At 36.8% G+C, this 23,052-nt stretch overlaps 2 protein-coding genes across 4 annotated transcripts; one reads left to right on the top strand and one right to left on the bottom strand.

The window, feature by feature from the left end:
• The first annotated feature begins 1,922 nt into the window (after positions 1 to 1,922).
• Positions 1,923 to 16,768, top strand: LOC117316622 (serine protease inhibitor Cvsi-2-like). Of its 3 annotated transcripts, none has more exons than XM_033871298.1 (3): positions 1,923 to 2,007; positions 4,283 to 4,417; positions 5,125 to 5,417. In XM_033871298.1, exons 1-3 carry the CDS (start codon positions 1,965 to 1,967, stop codon positions 5,274 to 5,276), a joined length of 330 nt encoding a protein of 109 aa, XP_033727189.1. In that variant the 5' UTR covers positions 1,923 to 1,964; the 3' UTR covers positions 5,277 to 5,417. The 3 variants fall into 3 exon arrangements, with proteins under 3 accessions (XP_033727189.1, XP_033727190.1, XP_033727188.1); XM_033871299.1 differs by lacking the exons at positions 4,283 to 4,417; positions 5,125 to 5,417 and adding exons at positions 15,752 to 15,886; positions 16,562 to 16,768 and having other exon boundaries at positions 1,950 to 2,007; XM_033871297.1 differs by lacking the exons at positions 1,923 to 2,007; positions 4,283 to 4,417; positions 5,125 to 5,417 and adding exons at positions 14,466 to 14,596; positions 15,752 to 15,886; positions 16,562 to 16,768.
• Positions 7,103 to 12,197, bottom strand: LOC117316621. The gene is made up of 2 exons (XM_033871296.1): positions 10,830 to 12,197; positions 7,103 to 8,664 (listed from the first exon to the last, which is right to left on the bottom strand). The coding sequence occupies exons 1-2, from the start codon at positions 11,383 to 11,385 to the stop codon at positions 7,664 to 7,666; spliced, it is 1,557 nt and encodes a 518-aa protein (XP_033727187.1). The 5' UTR covers positions 11,386 to 12,197; the 3' UTR covers positions 7,103 to 7,663.
• Positions 16,769 to 23,052: the final 6,284 nt, after the last annotated feature.

Below are 23,052 nucleotides of genomic sequence, written 5' to 3'. Positions count from 1 at the left end.
CGTATAACGTGGTTGTTTTGTGGTTGTTTTGGGGAGAACTGGAAACAGCCATAGTTCTACACTCACTTATTAGTAGGATCTCCATTTCCACTTCAGGAGAGATATCTTCACTTATTGTCCTAACAACAAAACTAACAAAGTCAATACATTTTTTATTCCTTCTCTCAAGCTAGGAAAGATCATTTTAGTCGCCCATGTCATCTTTTTACTTTAACTGAAAAATCCAGAAAACATGCTGGTCTTACCCTTTTTCAAGCCATACCTTCATAATACCATGACCTTCCTTCATAATACCACGACCTACCTTCATAATACCATGACTTTCCTTCATAATACCATGACCTATCTTCATAATATCATGACCTACCTTCATAATACCATGACCTTCCTTTATAATATCATGACCTTCCTTCATAATACCATGACCTTCCTTCATTATACCATGGCCTTCCTTCATAATACCATGACCTACCTTCATAATACCATGACCTACCTTCATAATACCCTGACCTTCCTTCATAATAAGCATGACCTTCCCTCGGCACTCAGAGGATGAGAGTGCTCATTTACCAAGAATACATAAGCAACGACAATATTCAATTTAATTTTGAAATGTAGCCATTTTCCAAAAAGCACTTCTTCGCCAAAAAATCAAAGCATCTACCAGATTTCCCAGACAAAAGTCTGCTCTTTTAGAACATGTGATACAGCAATTTACCTTAAAGCAGTTGATTGAATTTAGGCAGTAACGACTTTCTAAGAAAAAGTAATTAAAAGTATTTATGCATATATTTGGTGTTTCAAAACTGCTTATAAATTCATTCTAGACATCCATTGCTCAATAGTTCAAAATTAAGTAATTAAGGGACATTTCTCTGCCATATTCCTGGGACGAATGGATTGTTATTTCTTATATAGGTATAGGTATATATATTCTTATCAATACACATGCCAACATATTGTCTGTATATACATCAAAACATATCAATCCGATTATGTAAATGGCGTTAGTGTTGTGTCAGAGCTAGTTCCCACAGTGAGGCTAACTAAGTGCTCATGTCTTTATGTTTTATTTTGATATATACTTCGGTGCAGAATTACACATTAAGTTCTATACATAACATAATGCTTATAAAATAAGAAAAAACAGAAGATATGCAAGTGGTGTACAGAGCGTTTTATTTTCAAATTTACCGGAAAACTGCAAAGAGAGAGATAATGTTACGTGACGTAACATTATCTCTCTCTTTGCAGTTTTCCGGTAAATTTGAAAATATTAGTACGAAAGTGAAAATACTGATCGCATGACTGGTAAACAACATTATCTATACATCTAATGACAGAAAACTTGTTTAATGAAATATTTATGGCAATTTCGTTTTTAAATGAGCGTGATACATTAAATACCCCTTTGATGCCTTTGGTACGTGACGGCGTGCATGGAGACAGCACACTAGACCTTCCTTACGGGGACATATGCTCAAACCAGAGGCCAAAATGTCGGGCACATAACCTTAACGAAACTTTGTCGCATGTACGACTTTATTTACAAATAACGCGATTTTGTATCCTTCATATTAATCGTGTTACGTTGTAGTATATATAAACATTCTATACATTTGAATGCAGTCTAGTTAAGAGGCCTTCTAATTAAGTATTTCAATAATTTATAAATATTACAGGTCGAACATAAATGTATATATATTTTGATTCAGTTTGATATTCACCAAAAAGATGGCCATCGCTGTTCAGCATGTAGTTTATTAGTCTAACAACCATTTTCGCGAGAGAAAAAACTGCCGTGTCTTAGAACTAAGTCAGTAACATATTAATGTTTTTTTTGCAAAATTTATCTTGTGCTAGATCTAAAGCATATCAGTAACTGTCGGTATGTACGATAAGACCGGGATATATAAACGTTGTCTGCTTCTGCTGTCCTTGTTACGTCATTCTCACGCATTACAATGAGGTTCTACATCGTCACCGCCTGCCTAGCAGCATTTCTTGGTAAATATTGAGAATAGATTTTAGCCACTGTAGAATATGCTAAGTGACCGACGTAGTTGGTTTGGCTATGCCGAGATTAATTATTGAGTTATCAATGTCACCCTAGCATATCATGATAATTTTGGATAGATATTTATCTTGGCAAAAAATAAGTATTGATAGCAATTATTTCTTTAGACATATTTGCGGATACATTATTACATGACCATTGATATAAAAGTGACTTTAAATTTGCGAACAATTAACGGTTGTTATGGCCTCTGCTGCAATCATCTATATCGGTAACTGATAGCTTGTCATTATCCAAAGATGTTTGTTTTTCTTAAAAACCATCGCGAAGGATTTAAATTCGCGATTGATTCTCATAGGGTATAAACGTGAAAATGAATTCGACGTGAAATATAAGTGATACAAAATTGCTGTATGGTGCAGTTGATATTTGTTGTACCGCATTTTTATACAGGTCGGGAGGTATTATTCGCATCTGTGTCTGTACAATCGCTTATCTCAATAGTTTCAATATTTTGATTTATATGTGCTGTATGATACACAAAACTGGGTTAACAATCATAAAGGTCTTTTCTTTCCTACGAAGTGCTGCCAGTTTAAATATTTCGGTCAATTATTCGAATTGATTGCACCATATGCTAACGCCAATATCGGTTCTTTGATGAATCTATGCAATTTTATCAATTGCTTTATCGAAGTAACTTGATGTGGCGCCTTTGGATATTTTAGGACATGAAAAACTATAAATACATTCAGCTTGAGATAATTTTAATTCATGAAGACATATTCCAATGACAAAGATAACATTTTCATTTCCCTAACTAGAGGAATATGTTGTTGTTTTTTTTTTTATAGAAATTTAATTGATTTAATTGAAAAAAGTGAAGCTTCAAGAAGTTTTGACTTTTTGAGTTATCTAAAGGTCTGTTTCACTTAGACTCAGATTTCTTTTTGTTTTTCAACCACAATATGCTATTGTTATTCCAATATAGGACCACTGTGTAAATATGCCACCTGCTGGTTAAATCTATCGATATATATCTAGTGGTATATGACCTTCCGGTCTTACGATCGCTTGTGATTTTGAACTACTTTTCCTTCGCGTGCTTTGTGTCACGTGATCCTTTGTTGACGTCATCAGAAATCGCTTCGACGTCAAACAGTCGTGTCAAAGTTGTGACTTGATGTACAAACTGGTATTAAATCTAAATCTGTCGCGGTATTGTTTTTGTTCGTTCACCTGTTGCAAACGATGATTTTGATCATATTGATGGCTTTATTGCATCACAGGTAAACTCAAAAACTGTTTGTGGCATGAAGTCGAGATTTCTTTCAAAATGTTCTTGGGGAAAGCGACCGATTGAAACAATATCTGTCGCACAGAATGCATTTCCGTTACAATATAGTTACTAGAGGTCCTATATACGGCAGCACATTTACAATAAAACATTACCACAAGTCAGTCTCCCAGAGACATCCTAGACAAAGGGTCTTGAACTCCGACAGTGACAGCGATGCGTCGACAACAACACACACATACGTTCAAAAAGTCCGTGATTGTTTCATTTATGCTGTAAAAGTTCAAGGAGTAGTAGTGTGCAGCCAGCCGGGATCGAACCCGCGACCCTCGGCTTACTGGTCCGCCGCTCTAACGACCGTGCTAAAGGGAAATCTCCCCTAGCCGGAAGCTAGAAGGCGACCATACAACTATATGTACAGTATTTACACTTAAAACCCGGCCTGCTACAATGCACTACAGTACTGCTGACATTTTTTGAAAGACTTCTTGATACAAAAGTTTGTTATATAGTTGATCATATTTGAAGAGAAAATATCATTATATGATACATTATTTGCTAAATTAAAATTTCTTAATATCAATTTTCAACTTTTTACATCACTACTCCTTAATTGCATACATACATGTTAGAAAAACGCGCGTATTAAAAAAAACAGCCATATTATACAACACGTGTATTCAAACAAAGTCACAATCTCGCCAATGCAGACTCGAAGTTGTGGTAGAAACAGGTCACACGACTCGTGGCTGTTGGAAAGGGTATTTATTTCACTATCGTTAAAACTCATGTCTATGTAACTTTAAAAAAAATAATTAAACCAGGTTAAATATCATATCCAACAATCACTCGTTGTGTCACCACTATGTATCAGACAGTGAATTATATGTAAGTGCGCATTACCATTAACATAATATCTTATGTGCTGCTATAACACTGCAAATAATACTATTTATTTTATTCAACAGCGTACGTAGTGAGCGAGCGCTGCCACGAGGATGACGACGTTAGTATTACATGCGTGTTAACAGAGTGTTCTGGCAACCACACCATGATGATCTGTGAGCATAATGAATGCACATGTGCCATTGACCCACGAGTTCGTAAGTTCATTATGCATGTTCTTCAAAGAAAGATATTCGTATGGTGTCGATTTCTGGAGAATTTTCGAAACTGTTCATATCATTTTTAAAATTGATATTATTGATAAAAGATTATACAAACACACAGCTTCAAAATAAATTCACTGTTAAAGAGGCTAAATCAGTATCTTAAATTCATAACAAAATTGCTCGCCACAATTCACATTCAATAAAATAATAAAATATTGAATGCATTATTCCTGCCATATCTTTACTACCATTATACATTTAGATATGTATTAATTTGTCGTTTAATGCGCTATAAATTAGAGCAGTTACGTGAATTTTTGAAACTCATAATATAGACTTAAGTTACATAAAGTGCTACACACGCAAATAATAGGTGATATCTTTACCCCTATCTTCATTACTCTAGATAGAGATTATTAGCACCAGCGGACATTGTTGACGAATATAATTACCTTTAAGTGGTCATTTTCAAATATCGCGATACAAAACCATATATCGTAATGAAGCATGGTTATTACACAGAAACTTCAAATCATCAATGTTTTCTAATTTTTAAACTAAATACTGCAGTCTTTCAGAAATTAAGGCTAATGGGTCATGAAATGGCGTTTTATCTAGATGACTTTTGATACGCTTTTCTTTCTCCGATTTAGAAGAAATAAAACACTAAAAGATTTGTTTGTGGTATTACCCAACAGCTTGCAATATGAAGGCAGATTGTGAAAATGACTTGGGCGTGTGTGGGCATGAACACCACGGACCCCACCATGGACCCCATGACGACAAGAGGGCCCCACATGATGATGACAAGGCATGGCATTGTTTGGACAATTTCTGTAAATGTTTCTAGTCCACCATTTGTTTTTTACAATTAATTTGATTATTTATTCGGAATACATCAATAGAACACTTGTCTTTTCTTAAAACATCTTATCCTCGTTTCTTGCAATCTATGCTTTTTAAGCTTGGAATAAAGAAACTCTTGAAATCATCCGATGCGTTTGTAGTCTTCCAAATTAAAGTCTAATCTTCTTATTACATTAAACCATTTACACGTGTCAATAATTTGATTTTTACACTTTCAAGATTTATGATACATTTGATACAAATGTATTTACTGCGGAACCAACAAAGTGTGTTTTTGCAGACATTTTCCCGTCTACGGCTTTCTTCCGTGGAAGTTATATACATAATTCTTGTAAGCTGTGCCGATATTCAAGAAAAACATATTCCCGTCTAAGACTTTCTTCCATGGAATTATACATCATTTATGCTCAGCTGCTTGTTTTACCACACTGCGCTTTCAGTCAAACTGCAAGCTTGTCCAATAGTCACAAAGAACAGAAACACTTTGATAGATTGAAATGGCCGTTTATTAAAACGACATGAAATATTTAATTACATAACCTTATGTAATGAAAATTAACATTACATAACACGGTTTATCCTAATCAGGATAACTTTCTATATATGACTATTGTAGGTGAGGGGGAAAATCAGCCCAAACCTAAAAATTGTACAAAACGTAACATGTAACACCTCAAGTGTGCTGCGAGCGGGCTGCCCCAACCTCTCCCCTTTCTAGGGAAGAGGGAGGTAGGATTTATCCGTGCTCTAGGCCAGCTGGTAAGTGTTTACTCACTCAATTATAACCGAATACCACTTGAGGTGTGTATGGACATGTACATACTAAATTGAATAAAGCAGTAAATGCAATATAGAAAAACATTAAAATTAAACATAAGTTTGAAAAACAATCTTAAAATGAACAAAATCCTACCAAGATTGCCTAACCAAATGAAACAGATATCCTCATAATTCTACAATATATACATGAATGAAATCTACAAAGATTTCGCAACAGTAAAAAAGAATCGATGATTGAAATCTTACAAAGATTTCTCAACAAGTAAATAAAATGAACACGTCTTACAGGATTTCTAAAAGTAAATTGTCAACTGTAAGAAAAGAGAATGCAAAGGCCAAACAACCATAGCGGTGATGGGGTAGGAGGTGGGAATGCAAATAAAACACATTTACCTTTGGCCTTTGACTCCCTTTTCTGGCTGACGCTAAAGTGACGTCTCAAAAGCTGTACTGCGCAGTCTCGCAATGATCACGTGATGCCTGACTGCGCAGTCTTACTCTGGTCATGTGATGTCAAATTACCATATAAGGTTAATATACATAATATACAACAATCACAAGCACTTAACATAAATGCAATTAAATATTAATATTTAATTGTTTATTTATGCTCAGCTGCTTGTTTTACCACACTGCGCTTTCAGTCAAACTGCAAGCTTGTCCAATAGTCACAAAGAACAGAAACACTTTGATAGATTGAAATGGCCGTTTATTAAAACGACATGAAATATTTAATTACATAACCTTATGTAATGAAAATTAACATTACATAACACGGTTTATCCTAATCAGGATAACTTTCTATATATGACTATTGTAGGTGAGGGGGAAAATCAGCCACCATGCAGTGTCATGTCAGTGACCCATGGGTCAGTGACATTACAAATGCATCCCCACCCGAAGCAGTCTGACTGAAAACTGATTAACACAGGAATAACTTTGTAATACAATTATTTACATACATATATAACTTTAACTACATGAGAAGGGCAGAGCTGAAGCATCCCAAATTCCCTTTAAGAAATGCACATTGTTCAAAATTGTGTCTCATGAACTGAACAGTTTCGTATGAATGGCATAAGCCATCCCAAATATCATTGCTTACACTGAAGTGTCACTAGTAAGCTTACTATATGCGGTTATTCCAAATACGTCCATTGGCTCCTAAGGGCAGAAGTGCATCACCCCATGCCCATATGATTGTACGTATACACGATAAGTCCAACGAATATCATGGAAATGTTAAGGAAGAACCGCACTGAACCAAATGTAACTTTCTGGTGTATACTGACCACAGTAATACCCCGTGTATAAAATAATGAAAAAAGGAGCAGAGGTGCATCACCCCAAGACCCTTATTTCCACTTTGCAGTCTAGCTAGTTAATACACTTTTTCACTCATAATCAGCTCATGATAAATTTCACTGCGTGTTAAATGACGCCAACAATAGAATGGTTCTAATGTAATAAACACAACTAACATTAAATAGTTTGTATGAAGTTATGTAAAATGGGAGGCAGGCAAATCAAACCATTATTGTTCAATGTTAACCTAGTGTGAAGATGCCATGCATCCAACTCACTAGCTAACTAAATTGCAGAAAAAGTTGGTATACGTATGTATTTCTTAAACGCACGCGAATGCCACCTGCCCATTGCTTGAATATCACCCTCAGGTACCCCCATGGTTGCGGCCAAACTAGCAGCTCCTATTCTGAAACTATGACTCTTATATGAGTCAGTGCTATAACCAGAAGCTAACAGAACACGTTTCATAATTCTTGTAAAGTATGCATAGGAGACTGGTTTGCCCGACTGAAAAATGTATAGAGGACCTGGTTTTGAGCCCCTTGTCTGTAGAAAGCAATACAGATTGTATACTGGACAAAACGACTTATCAGAATGCCCTTGTAGGGAAAGAGTCATAGGATCAGTATGATAATGACCTTTGTACGACTCAAATTTGATTTCTAAACGCGTAGGAAAAGCAACTGACCCCACCTTAAAGAACTGAATGTTGCTAAGTTGTAAAAGGTTGTGTTTACTTTGGCCCGCAGCAATCTCCCCAATTCTCAAGAATGCATGGAATGCCAACAAGTACATGGACTTGAAAGCCAAGATTTCATAAGGGGTGAGATCAATTGCTGACAAAGAAGAAACAAGCTTTTGAAGAATCGATTGAGTAATTGGAAGGCGAGTGTCAGGAGCTTTACCTTTCTTCTGTAATCCTGTTAACATTTTCCGTATAACAAAAATTTGAGTAGGATCTGTATGATTCAACAATTTGTGTGCATAACCAATAGCAGATACATAAGAATAAATAGTAGAAGTGGCAAAGCCAGATTGTACCAAATGAGCTATGAACAGTGCTAAGTGATCAATGCTAATGGGCAAGTGACATCTAACATGCATAGTGTTATGCAAAAATGTAAACAGTAAATGAAAAGCCCTCCTGTATAATTGTTTAGAGCTCTCGGTAAGTGCGTTGTCTAGCAGGCAGCGTACTTCTTGTGTCAGATTTGTAACAACGTCTGAGGTACTGGCATGGGACAACTGTCCATGTGTGGAACGTGCTGACGAAAAGCCTGGACCTGTAAACGAGACAGTAAATCAGCTGCAACGTTCAACCTGCCAGGAATATGACGAGCCCTAAATTGAATGTTAAAAGTTAGGGCTGCAACAACGAGCCTTCTACCTAAATTCATCATGACTTGATCTGACGACGACTGTTTATTTATTATGTGGACTACAGACAGATTGTCCGAAAAGAACAGGATACTAGAGTTCCTAAGTTTGTGACCCCACACTTCAAGAGCGACTGTAATCGGAAACAGTTCCTTGATATTAATGTGATATATCTGTAATTTTTCTGGCCATTCCCCATTGAACCAATGTGACCCACAAATAGCTCCAAAACCTAAATTGCTGGCATCAGTAAACATACACAAAGTATCTGATGAATGCCAAGCCGTGGGTAACAACATGGTAGTACCATTAAAATGGTTCAGAAAAACCTGCCAAACTCTCAGGTCACACTTTGCGGCTTTTATTAAACGCACATGATGGTTAGGTTTACTGAAGCCGAGAGTTAATGATATTAACCTACGAAGGAAGGGTCGGCCCGGGGTGATAACACGACAAGCAAAATTTAATAACCCTATCAGGGACTGAATTTCACGTAACGTTACTTTGCCCTTAACCAGAAAAGCAGCTATTGTTTGTCTCATTTTCTCAACTTTGTCAGTTGGTAATCTAGCTACCATCTCAACAGTGTCCAATTCTATGCCAAGAAATGTAAGACAGGTTGTTGGCATGACTGTTTTGGAAGCTTTGATCGGAATGCGAGCATGTTGACATAAATCTAAAAAAAATTGTAAATCAACCTGACAATTGTTTGAATCTGGCGGTCCCAAAAATAAAAATTCATCTAAAACGTGAACCATACCAGATGCATGGAACTGATGTTCCATAATCCAATGCAACGACGAACTAAATTTTTCAAAAAGTTGACATGAAATAGCACATCCCATGGGCAGACACTTGTCATAATAGTAGCTAGAACCTATTTTCATTCCTAACAATTCATAATCATCTGGATGACCCGGGATGATACGAAATGCGGATTCGATATCCGTTTTTGCCATTAAAGTTCCCTGCCCAAAATGATTAATTATTTCCACAGCTTTATCTAAAGTTTCATACTGCACTGATTTATCACTATCTGCAATACCATCGTTTATGGACGAGCCCAAAGGATAAGACAAATGATGTATGACCCTAAACTCCCCGGGCTCTTTCTTTGGTACTAAACCTAGCGGTGATATCTGCAAATTCTGATAAGGTGGTGTTGAAAAGGGGCCCGAAATACGACCTAGAGCTATTTCCTGTTGAATTTTCTGATCCAGAATTTCTGGGTTTTGTTTTACCGAAAGCAAATTGTCAGCATGCCTAAACATCCTAGGGCCCTCATAACGCAAAGAGAACCCATACTGAAAACCACTCTCCTAAAAACTGGTTAATTCATTATCATAATTATCAAGATGTTGTTTGATATTTTTAAAATTCACTGGAGAAGTACTAATGGTTTCATTTTGATTGACCTGGTGTTTTGGGTTTGTTACCACCGGCGGGTTGGCTATTTGTGGGCTGACTTTGCTGGGCAGGCTTTTGACATTTTTTAAAGGAATGGGGACCTTTGCAAAATTTGCAGACATGTTGAAAGGAGCAATTTCCTTTGTTGCACATCCCTTTGTTACGAAAAGAATAACAAACTTTTCCCTGTTGACCAGGTGGTGTGGAATTTTGATTGCTGGGGCGTTTAGCCTGAACTCCCGCTGTCAGCGCATCTAAATACAACTCTGAAGATCATCAGGGGTTGCCTGCCTCCACTTACGAAAATTAATATCATATGCTAACGCCGCAGCATCACCCGCCTTTTTTGCTATTGTTTGAATCGTGTGGGCGTACTTCATGAGGGAAGCAGCCAAAGCAGGTTTTGATTTTGTCAGAACTGTTACGAAAATTTGAAAGGCACTCTGCCATTGCTCCAAGGTTTTGAGCTGTGTTGCTCTGATTTTTGGCACCAATGACAAAGTGTTGGCCTGAAAGGTTATGTCATACTTTTCTGACTTATTGGGATTGATTAAGGCCCCAAACTCAACAAACTGATCCGAATTAATTTTCTCTTTCATTCGGGGCTCTAGACCTACGTCAAGCGGGCGGCTGATGCTGCGGAAAACAGGTAATGTACCATTACCTGTCAAACTGTCGGCCACAGGCCCAAAAACAATATCGGACAGTGGCAACGAATTCTCAGTCAATACGTTATCATGCGTTGTGGTCCGCACTGGAGGTATCAACTGCTGTCCGGGAGCACCAAGCGCTGCTGATGTAGCTGTTCCTGATGTAGAAGGCCCCAGCTGTTGCATAGGGGCACTTATAGTGGTTGATTGCCCTGTTTGACCCAGGCTATGGTACACTGGCTGTGGTTCTCTCATCACCATGCCTTCTGCCTTCATAAGTTGGAATAGCTCAGCTGCTATAGCTGAGACTGATGGCGTCTGAACAGCTGTTTGAGAAATAGGCGTTGTCGTTGCCATCACCACTGGCACCTCCTCCACTGCCCCTCTGGCCCTTCTGCCCCTGACTATGTTGGGTGGAGTGGGTGGTTCTATCTGGACCTCAGTTGCCCGCTCAGTGCTTGTGGTGTTAATCACCCTGTGGTTTTTCGCGGCCCGTCTAGTAAGAGGCATTGTGCTCAAAAAGAAAGAAAATACATATAATTGGATGCCCCAGTATAGACATATTAACATGTACTTTGTGACAGGAAAACAAGCTAGCTAGAGACAAGTTGGCCTCAAAAACTTGTAACCTATTTGCATGTAATTAGTATTTATTATTTGCCCTAACTCAACAATGCAAATGTAGACATCATCAAAATAACCATACACCTCAGTAATTTGTCTAGCAAACCACATAACAATGTGTAAGTCACATTTGTTTATTTATTTGATTAATGATGACACCATTACTAATTACCCATGTCCCAGACACACATACAAGTAAATATTAACAAACTATCCACACAGGTATAGTTCATATGCCACAAAGGCTTGTTAATATGGACATCAGCCACCAAGGCTTATCAATGTAAAAATTCGCCACAAAGGCCAAGATATATATATACCTATATATACCTAGAAAGGTGACACACAGGCACCCAACACATACTTAAGACGCCACAGAGGCTGGAAATAACTGCAAAACTATATTTGTATGAAGAACCAATGTACATAGGCCACAAAGGCCCCTAGCATGTCGACTATATGACCTGTGAAACTAGTAGTTACCGTATGTAGTGAAACGTGTATCCTAACTAGGTCATAACGGATTGTAAACAAACACACGAAGCAAACCGAAAGTATGAGATCACGTGTAAGTTGACTGGTTACAGCTCATCTCTAAGTTTATACAATAAACAGAACCTCGAGCAACAACAATCTTTCCATTACTTCCGCTATATTATGGCAACTACACAACAACACTTAAACATAACTTACTGTGATCAGTTAGTCTTCACGAGCTGAGTTGTCTGGCCCCTACAATGACCGCACCGCGCACGCTCCTTACATACTTGGGGAGCCCGTGCGCGTCATTTAGGTGAACCCCATCTCGACGAAACACATTTGTGGGACTTCCCTTCAAACCTTTATGTTTGTGGTAAGAAATATCACCTCGTGTGCTAGCCATGCGTTTGATGTGTTGGTTCACAGTCTTAATAAACTCGTTGTACACAACGGGGGAAACCCGACGAGTTTGCTGTCTCGGTAACAACTGCATAATCACAACATGCTTTACCCCATACCCAAGCAACCACTCCGCAATCGAGAAAATGTTAATCGTCAATCGACGAGGTTCTGCCGAAGGACAATCAGCATCATTGCCACCTATTTGAAGTATAACCACATCGGGAGTTACCGCCTCCACGAAACGTCTGAATTGATCAGAAAAAAGATCAGAAACTCGACCTCCGCCTTTGCCCAGAAAGGAAACCTTGATACTCGACTCCTCTAGCCTCAAATTCCGCCATTCTGCATCCCTACTCGACACAAATTCCGATAAACGGCGCACAAAGCTATGTCCCATAACAGCCACGTTCACTGGCGAACTATCCATGACCCGGATATACAATATGAGCAGAGGAAGTACAATAAAAATCGGGTAATGACCCGTGTCAAATGCAAATAAAACACATTTACCTTTGGCCTTTGACTCCCTTTTCTGGCTGACGCTAAAGTGACGTCTCAAAAGCTGTACTGCGCAGTCTCGCAATGATCACGTGATGCCTGACAGCGCAGTCTTACTCTGGTCATGTGATGTCAAATTACCATATAAGGTTAATATACATAATATACAACAATCACAAGCACTTAACATAAATGCAATTAAATATTAATATTTAATTGTTTATTTATGCTAGTTGCATTCACATTTTCCCGTCTAAGACTTTCTTCAATGAAATCATACATCATTTATGCTAGTTCCATTTACAATTTTTCTGTCCAAGACTTTCTTCCATAAAATTATACATTTATGCTAGTCCTAGGCTTCCATGGGATGGCATACAACAACTAAGTTTAAAGCTTCAGCTTAAGAGAGTTGGTGAAGGGTCTTAGTCGATACATTGGAATAAATATTGTTGATAACAACCTTTTAGGGGCTCTGGTAAGTTACTTAATTTTTACTTATATCTTGCCGTGTTTGATTGAGTTTGCACATGTAAGATTGCTATGTAAGAAAAATCTATATTACACGCATTTCACGCTCGCGCGGAGTAATCTGCATTCAAGGGGGACAACCCTAACGTTTTCTGATTGATTCACATCTATCAGTCGTCAGTTTTTGCTAAGGTCTAGTCTAAAAAGTTGGTTTGACTATAAAAAATACGTATTCAGTAGATACATGTATGGTGCCGGCAATAAACCGATACAGATACCAGGTAAAACGAGTAGACATTTCATTTGAGCGAAAATATCACTTTGTTACTAGTGTAGTGAAAATCGGGGGAGTTAGCTCCCTTGGTTGGAACTCATTTCGCACGTGAGCTAGTATTTAATCCCGCGGGGTGTCAGAGAGCGGCCTCTTTGATCCTGAACCCCGCAATGTATACATACAGCCACTACACGTGAGTACTTGTCACTACATTGTATGGGTTTTGCCGATTTATAGTGCTACCTCACTGAAGCATACTGCCGAATTCTGTGTGTGAGAGAGAGAGAGAGAGAGAGAGAGAGAGAGAGAGAGAGAGAGAGAGGGGGGGGGGGGGGGTCTATGTATCAGAAGTAAGCAGACATATGTAATGCACTTGTTCTGAGGTGTTTTTCTTTCCAATAATCTGTGATCGTCCTCGAAGTGGAATAAACTGGAATGATAAACCATCAAGTAGAGACAGACGTACACGATTCGTTTCACAAATTAAAAGTTCTGACTAGAAGACAGAAATCAGGATTCACCTATTAGGACAACCGGCAGCAGTGTTACAGAAGAACATGCCTGGTGTATAAATTGTAAGTACAATTATGGAAAGTTTATGGAGACAGATTCATAAAAACAGGAAAACTTCAAGAAATGAGGCTATGGTTCGTGTTGCTATGAACTATAGCCTTATGCACACTTAATTGTTGTTTTTTTGTGTGTGTTTATTTTGCTTTCTGAGTTTAATGTAAAAACACATTATCGCGAATAAACCCTTTATCTGACAGAAAACATACACGCCAAAAACTCCAACAAAACACAACTTTAAAGGTGTTAAATAGTCGTGTCTTAGAACTAAGCCACTGGCATATCAATCATGTATTGTTATGAAATTTGTCGTGATCTAGATCTCTATCATATCAGTAGCTGTCCATAAGTCAGATAAGACATCGGTATATAAACGTGATCTGCTATCAATGTTAAGACGTATTTTTTCACCCATTACAATGAGGTTCTTCATCGTCACCGCCTGCCTTGCAGCATTTGTTGGTAAGTATCGAAGATGGGTTTTAAGTGTTAAGTGACCGAAGTAGTTTCCTAGACAATGCCGAGATACATTAAGGTGACTTATCCAGTTATATCTGTCACATTTTGAATTTTGGTAGATAATTATCTCGGCCAAAAAAAGTGATAAATCACCTAGATTTTGTCATGTTTTCATTTTGCGAACTTCATCTTCAGACATATTCGCGAATGCACAATTTCGTGAACGCTTATCAAAAATGACTTTAAATTCGGAAATTATGTACTATTTGAGTCATGGCAATTATCTTTATTGGTAACCGATAGATTGTCTCCGTCTTAGACTCATACTTATATTTTTGTTTCTACCACAATCAGTTGTGCTTCTCGAATATTGGACCATTTTGTAAACGTGCTGACTGTTGGATATATGGCCTTCCGGTCTTTTGATTGCCCTGACCTGAACTACTTTTTCCTGTTTTGTTTCGTGCCAAGCGATCTTTTGTTGACGTCATCAGATATCGCTTCGACGTCATACAGTCGTGTCCAAGACTTGATGTACAAACTGCTATCACATCTAGATATTTCGCCGACGTGTCAATGATTTTGATATTGATGGCTTTATGGCATCAGAGGCAAACACAAAAACTGCTCGTGACGTGAAGAAGTTGAGATTTCGTTCAAAATGTTCTAGGGAAAAACGACAGACTGGAACAATATCTGTTGTTTAGAATGCATCTCCGTTATTATATTTTTGTATATAGAGGTCCCGAACACGGCAGCACATATATAGTTCACATCAATGACGGCCAGTCTCACAAAACATCGAAGACAAAGAGGCGATTAGTCGAGTTTTGGTGGGAAACAGATTAAAGTCGGCTATTGTTTCATTAATGCACTGCAGAACTGATGACCCGTCTAACTACCACTGTACGTTATATACAGTAGTTGCTCTGACTAAATACCTTTGATTATGGTACATCTTTTGAAAAACGCCTTATTTGCATATGTCAGCATATACGAGTACCCAAACAAGGTTACAATCCTGTCGCTGCCTTCTCGAAATTGTGGTAGAAACAGGTCACAAGACAAGTGGTTGTTGGGTATTGTATTTATTTACTCACGCTGAAGCTCGTGTGCTCCTATACTGCTGTATATACTAATATTTATTTCATTCAACAGCTTACGTAGTGAGCGAGCACTGCCACAAAGATGACGACGTTAGTACTGCGTGCGTGCTAACAACGTGTGCTGGCAACAACACAATGATGATCTGTGAGCATGACGAATGCACATGTGCTATTGATCCTAACGTCCGTAAGTAATTGATGCACCTATAAATATCCTTCAATGTGATGGCGCTTTATTTTAGCTTTGAAAATGGTAGATACAAACACACGGCTTCAAAATAAATCCACTGATATTGAGTCTAATTCCGTATTTTCTTGTTTCTAGGAAAAATTGTCCGCCATTTTCCGTACGGTTCCAATGATACATATTCATTTAAAGTGGTTAATTGAATAATTATTTCGGACATATTTTCTCTACCACATTTAGATATATAATTGTTTCTGACGTTTTATGCGCTTTGAGTACGTGCAATTACGTGATTATTTGAGCACTCGTTCTAAAGATTGTTACATAAAGTACTACTCATGCAAACATTGAGTGATGTGTCATTTTCTCGTGAAATTATCCAATTTCGTCATTAGTTTGGGAAAGGTTTAATAGTGCCCGAGTGAAATTTTGACAAATTAGTCTAACTTCAATTGACTGTTTTTAAAGAATGCGAAACAAAAACGTTTCATAATACAGCATGTTTATGATCCAAAAGCTTCAAATCGTCAATGATTTCTAACTTTTAGTAAAAAACGTCAAAACAGTGTCTGAATAAGTAGTGGATTAATAATGATTAGATGGCATAAAAGTATGCACGTATCCGATTTAGCAGAAATAAAACACTAAAAGATGTTTTGTGGTATTACCCAACAGCTTGCAATATGAAGGCAGATTGTGAAACTGACTTGGGCGTGTGTGGACATGAACACCATGGACCCCACCATGGACCCCACGACAAGAGGGCCCCACATGATGATGACAAGGCATGGCATTGTTTGGACAATTTCTGTAAATGTTTCTAGAACACTAGATCTTTACAATTGATTAAATCATTAATCTGAAAGCATTAATGAAAACACGTCTTTTAGTTTGTATTTCTCATTGTGCACTCAATCACAAGTAGATTAGAATTAAAGAAATCTTGGAATGCCATGCTTTTTAAGCCTAAAGTAAATGCGTTTGTAGTCTACTTCATTACAATATGATCATCTTACATATTATCTTATATACATCTTATATAAATCATGCATCATTTATGCTAGTAACATTGCTATATTCCCGTCAAAGACTTAGTTCTATAGACATTTTCCTGACCTAAGAATTTGATGGGAACAACACAGAGCTTACATACTGAATTTGTCCCATCCAGGGTCCTGACCTAAGAATTTGATGGGAACAACACAGAGCTTACATACTGAATTTTTCCCATCCAGGGTCCTGACCTAAGAATTTGATGGGAACAACACAGAGCTTACATACTGAATTTGTCCCATCCAGGGTTCTCAATGATAACGATATACAGCGACGAGGTCATCAAGTAGTCATATTTACACTACATGTTTTTCATGGATATGATATACTTCATGCATGCTAGTTCTTTAACATCCCTGGCTGGGCTGTCAATGGAATGGCATACGCCAATCTAATTCAATGATTATTCATAATGTCTTCTATTAAATTGGAGAATTTCCCTTTAGCCAAAGAAGGATAGAAGGGTCTTAGCGGATACATTGGAATATATATTGTTGATAGCGACCTTGTAGGGACATAGTCATTTCAACTTCCACAAGCATCGCTGTTACCTAAAAAAAAAGAGAGAAATAACTACTGATCCGTAACCTACAAACTCGGTAGGGGAGAATTTTCTCTTAGTTCATCTGGCAGAGCGTTATTAATCAGTGGTCCCAGGAACAAGGCTACTTCTATTGAAGAGCATTTCGGAACAGTAACCAGACCTTCAATTTCTCCCTTTTATATGTTAACGAGGGGTTATCTTTTAATATCTACTTTATTGACCAGATACCATGTAGGACGTGACTTCAAAGACACTACGGACTGTTCAATATCAGTCGCTTATCTCGATCTTTACTTACAATATAGTAATCGGGGACAGCGTACCACTAAGCCCAATCAAAAGTGTGATGATTTTAAATTTTTAATTGTTTTTCATTTTTAGATAGTAACATCCGTCCTTACACTAGATTCGATATTCAAGGACTTGATTCCATTTTCACAATTTACATGACATATGTCACCTTCTGGCGGAAGAACAACAGATGGTTTAGAGATACGCAATTTGATACAGACCACGGGCACGTTTATGACCGTTATCATGATCTTATTATACGACAAAATCTATTTCGTTGTTCGAGGTGAGTCCAACGTGTCCGATGTTTGTTGACATGCCAATTTGTTCTCATCCTGAAAACGTGAATTACCCGGATCTGACCTACTTATGTATGGCAAGTTTCGTCGCTGAATCAGAATACGTTTATATTTATTGTTCCGGAACATCGGGTCTGTTTTGTATTTTTCAATGGGATCGATATAAATCAACATGTTTGCCTCATTTTATGAAATTAAGACGGACTACCTAACCATTTGATAAATGTTGAAATCGCTTTCCAGTTCGGCTACTACCCCCAATTAACGAATTCCTATGAAAGCGACATAAAATGTACATACTTGTTCGTTTGACATATCCCCACTCTAGAATTTCTATGGCTATGACAAGGAATGTGCATGCAATAAAAGAGAATCTTTGTAATCGTCATTAAAACAGACATGGTAGGTGTGGTTATCACACTGGTTGGTTCGCATGGAAGCGCCAGAGGGCAGAGCAATTACAATAACTGTTCACGTCTGGTCGGGGTTCGAACCCCGGTCATCTAGGTGAAAGACGGATGCATTACCAAGGGTCAGTTTCCATAAACTTTAGAATGCTTATCATGTACATATTTAAGAGCTTTTTATGTAATTATGACCATTTTACAATCGACAAAATAAATAAAACATACTTAAATGCTTAATTCAACAAATATGTAGATATGGAGATTGGGCATCCCCTACCTATGTTTAGCCCTTTAGACAGAGTTCTGAAGAGCTATGTCAATCGGTTGACGTTTTCCCGGAAGTACAGTTATAGAAACTTTTTGGAGACTGATTCCCAAAAACAACAAAACTTCCAGAATTGAGGTCAAGATACAAGATTCGGGTTGATATGAACAAAAGCCTTAAGGATTTTTTTTTTCTGTTTTAAAGTATTTTGTCAAAACAACCAAATTATTATTATATAAGTATTTGTATAATCCTAATTGTTATGTTAATGACCGTAGGTAGCGACTAACCAACAACTCTTCTGAATACATATTGAAAAAAATAGATGATCTGATGACAAGGGCACATTGAACGATGTTTATTTGCCAAAATACACGCAATTTAATTCCAAACCAAGCCACCTGACAGCTTTAGATCGCCATCTTTGTTCACATTAAAACATCTGTGCGCTTGAAACAGTAAGTACTACAAAGCTTCTAAATGATCTTGTGATCAAATGTTTTCAGATTATAAAAGAAACTATAAACTAATTTTAATTGTATTTACAAAGGAAATTTAATTGTCTACTCAATACTGATCAAAATGCTCTTATTTAAGAAATATTAATTTCGTTCATTTCATTTCATTTAAAAGTCAAAATTAGATTTCTCAATTGATTCGCAGGTAATGACATTTCTTTACGTAACCGAACGCGCATGTTTTCATAACGTGACCCGGAAATGAAATGCTTGTTCACGACAGAAACATGTCGATAAAAAAAAACAGAATATAAACAAATATTGCTGGATTTTTTTCGTTTTTTTTAGACATGAATGTGTTACAGTAAAAGGTCATATGAATACTTCATCTTCTCCTGTACAGTGTATCCTTGTTTTTATGAAATTGAACGGTCTGGTCGGGTCAGGGCCACGTCACTATCGTATCGTTTTGAAACACTTGATATACTGTATAATGTCTGTTTACCCTATGACTCATAACCTGTCACATATTTACTGGTTATGAATCATAGGGTAAAGAGACATATCAAGTGTGTCTCGGGTTAATTATGAGTCATAGGGTAAACAGACATTATAAGTATATCAAGTTTTTACAAAACGATACGATAGTGACGTGGCCCTGTGCCGCTACTGACATTGCTTAAGACTGCATGAACACAGGAAGTTGGTATTGAATACACTTTGCTCTATTGGCGAATGCCGTTTTGTAAAACAAGGTACAAGATAAATTAAATTTATTGCAATGCCTCTACTACGGATTGAACGTAGGACCTCAGGATTACTACTCATAATATTCAGCTTGACCAATCGATCTTACGCCAGTTCCCTCTAGATGAAAACTATAATGTAGCTAGTATTTAGCAGAGTTTCAGTGAGATACGTAATGTTGATAAGTTTAATATACCACTAATTGATCATTTATCACGATTCCTTATTAAACACAACTTAACTAGTCTTATTAATGAACCTACAAGAATAGCATCTGACAGTGTCCACTTCCATTGATATTATCTTTACTAACGGCCTAAACTTAAATTAGAAATACCTTTGTATCACCACTGTTCTGTAGTGACCACTCATCAGTCCATGCCCAAGATTATCTTACTGTATTCAAATAGGCATCTTACAAAAACAAAAACAAAAAACAAAAAAACCATATGAAAATATGACGAGACAGATTTTGAAAGTATGAATAATGCCCTCTTTAAAATTAGTTGGTTGAACATAAATCAGGACTCTAATACATTTAATTCATCTATAATTACTTAAATCATAGAACAAGTCAACTCTTTCATTTCTTCCAAAACTATTACTGTACGCCAAAATGCTAAGCCTTGGATGAATATAACACTATCAGACTACAAATGAGCCAATAAAATACATAGAAAGGCTAAATTCACAAATACCCCCTAAAAGATTTTGTTTACTTAGGAATAAAGCTATTGACTTAATTCGTGAGGCAAAAGGAAACTATATTAAAAACCTTGAAAATCGTCTTTATGAAAACATGACCCCCCCCCCCCCCCCCCCCCAATAGATGGTGGATGATAGCAAAATCTTTTTTTTAAGTTCACCTTTAAATTCTTTTTTATTTCACCTCTTGAACCTGATGACCAAATCATCCACCATCCTATTGATAAAGCAGAAATTCTTAATAATCGTTTAACTAATACCTCTACTTCATCACCCGACAAGATGAATCATACTATATTAGTACTCTAATGTAAATAAACCCCCTGGTCCTGATGGTATAGTTCCAAAAGTTGTAAACCAAAATGAGTAATTCACTAATACTTCCCCTCAGTCTTTTATTTAATAAAACACTGGATTCAGGAATATTACAAAATGTTTGGAAACTAGCAAATATAAATGCCATACATCAGGAGAATGGTTCACTTAATGATGTTCTGAGTTACAGACCAATTTCGATATCCTCATGTTTCAATAAAATAATGGAAACAATTGTATTTAAATATCTAAACAACTATCTAGTTGAAAATTCCATCTAAACCAAACATCAGTCTGGCTTAATACCAGGAGATTCTACAGTAAATCAACTAATGTTTATTTATAATGAAATTGTTAGTAATATGGACAAGGGAAAGGGGCTTAGATTTTTGTTTTGTGTTATAAGTAAAGCTTTCGACAGTGTATGGCACAAAGTTCTTTTGCAAAAACTTAAATTGTATGGAATAAATGGAAATTTGCTTCTGTGGTTTGATAATTACCTCTCTTATATATTATAAGAGTGGTTACTGAAGGCTATCACTCACAATTCAATGTTACTAATGAAGGGGCACCCTAGTGATCTGTTCTTGGGCCTCTTCTTTTTCTCTTCTATATTAATGACATCACTGAAAATGTTTCTACTAATATTAAACTTTTTGCAGACGACACTTCCTTATGCGTAATTATAGACGGAAACCCAGCACAAGCATCTCAATCACTGACATCCTATCCCTCTAACATAGGTGAATGGCAAGTATCTGGGACATCAAATTTAACCCTACCGAAACCAAATCAGTGTTATTTTCTAGAAAACATAACAAAAACGGCATCCAAATAAATTTCCAAGACAATCAAATCACTGACACAATAGAACACAAACACCTAGGACTCGCACAAAGACGGTGCAACTTGGAAGCAACGCATTCTCAATATATATGAAAAAGCTTACAATTGATTGATCATCCTTCGTTATATTTAACATAAAATTAATCGTAAGTCAATGATAACATTTTTACAGCAATTATTCGTCCAATTTTATAATACGCAGACATAATATGGGGTAATTACACTCAATAATCTAAGAATCCGTCCAATTAGAAGCAGCTAGAATCATAACAGGACTTAAATCTGGATGGAAAACACTTTCAGGAAGAAGAGACAAACACAAAAAACAATGATGTATGGGCTCTCACCTCAGTACTTAGAGATGTCCTAAATCTTTTTGTTAACAACCAAAATGACAACCCCTATTTCTTCAGACAAACAAAAATATTCAATCCACCAATATGTAGAACTAATGATTATTTTGATAGTTTCTTTCCTCTAATGTCTCGCACTATTAACACTTCTGAAAATGATCTCTTCAACCACCCAACCTTTTCAGCTTTTAAACACCAACTAGATAAAGATGTCATTATGGAAATCAAATCAACTCAATTCTTTTAAAACAGGAGGGATAAAAGAGCTAATATTATTCTTTGTCAAATTAGAAATTCAATAAATGATTGTCAAAAATAAGATTTTTTTTTATATAAACTATAGTTTAGTTTACTCTCTCTCCCTAGGGGCCGCAGTGGCCGTGTGGTTAAGGTGTCCCGACACTTTATCACTAGCCCTCCACCCCTGGGTTGCGAGTTGGAAACCTATGTAATAATTTGATTTATTTAATGATCCCCCAACAAACAACCCATCTTGTGCCTACTCTTTTCAATATGAAACCATCTCACATTATTTTCTTGGGTGTCCAATTTATGACCACATTATATTATTTAGTTATGTTAGTAGTTATGGAAATCATAACCATATTATTGACACCAACATTTTTCTTCGAGGCTGTGACGAACAAGAAACAGACAGCTATTTCATGATGTGCAACTATTTATTGGCAAAACCAGACGTTTTAATCTTTATAAAATGTACACTTCACAATATATCAGAACTATCCTTTTCTACTCTAACTCTTCTGTCAATTCTATTTTTTCTTCCTTGAGCATGTTTGTTTTGTATTTTATCCAATCATTTTTATTTTACAGCATACGTTTTATCAATTGAAGTATATATATATATATATATATGTGTGTG

Source organism: Pecten maximus, chromosome 18, assembly GCF_902652985.1.
Source record: "Pecten maximus chromosome 18, xPecMax1.1, whole genome shotgun sequence".
In the NCBI taxonomy this organism is placed as follows: Eukaryota; Metazoa; Mollusca; class Bivalvia; order Pectinida; family Pectinidae; genus Pecten; species Pecten maximus.
This window is presented reverse-complemented; position numbering and strand designations above follow the sequence as displayed.

What these genes read in the sequence shown, in the direction of transcription:
- LOC117316621 (XM_033871296.1), bottom strand. Translation starts at nt 11,385, where the DNA reads ATGTTAATATGTCTATACTGGGGCATCCAATTATATGTATTTTCTTTC. An exon ending in TGTGGCCGACAGTTTGACAG is followed by an intron (nt 8,665 to 10,829) that starts GTAATGGTACAT and finishes TCTCGTTTACAG; the next exon opens with GTCCAGGCTTTTCGTCAGCA.
- LOC117316622 (XM_033871297.1), top strand. Translation starts at nt 14,524, where the DNA reads ATGTTAAGACGTATTTTTTCACCCATTACAATGAGGTTCTTCATCGTC. An exon ending in CTGCCTTGCAGCATTTGTTG is followed by an intron (nt 14,597 to 15,751) that starts GTAAGTATCGAA and finishes TTCATTCAACAG; the next exon opens with CTTACGTAGTGAGCGAGCAC. An exon ending in TGCTATTGATCCTAACGTCC is followed by an intron (nt 15,887 to 16,561) that starts GTAAGTAATTGA and finishes ATTACCCAACAG; the next exon opens with CTTGCAATATGAAGGCAGAT.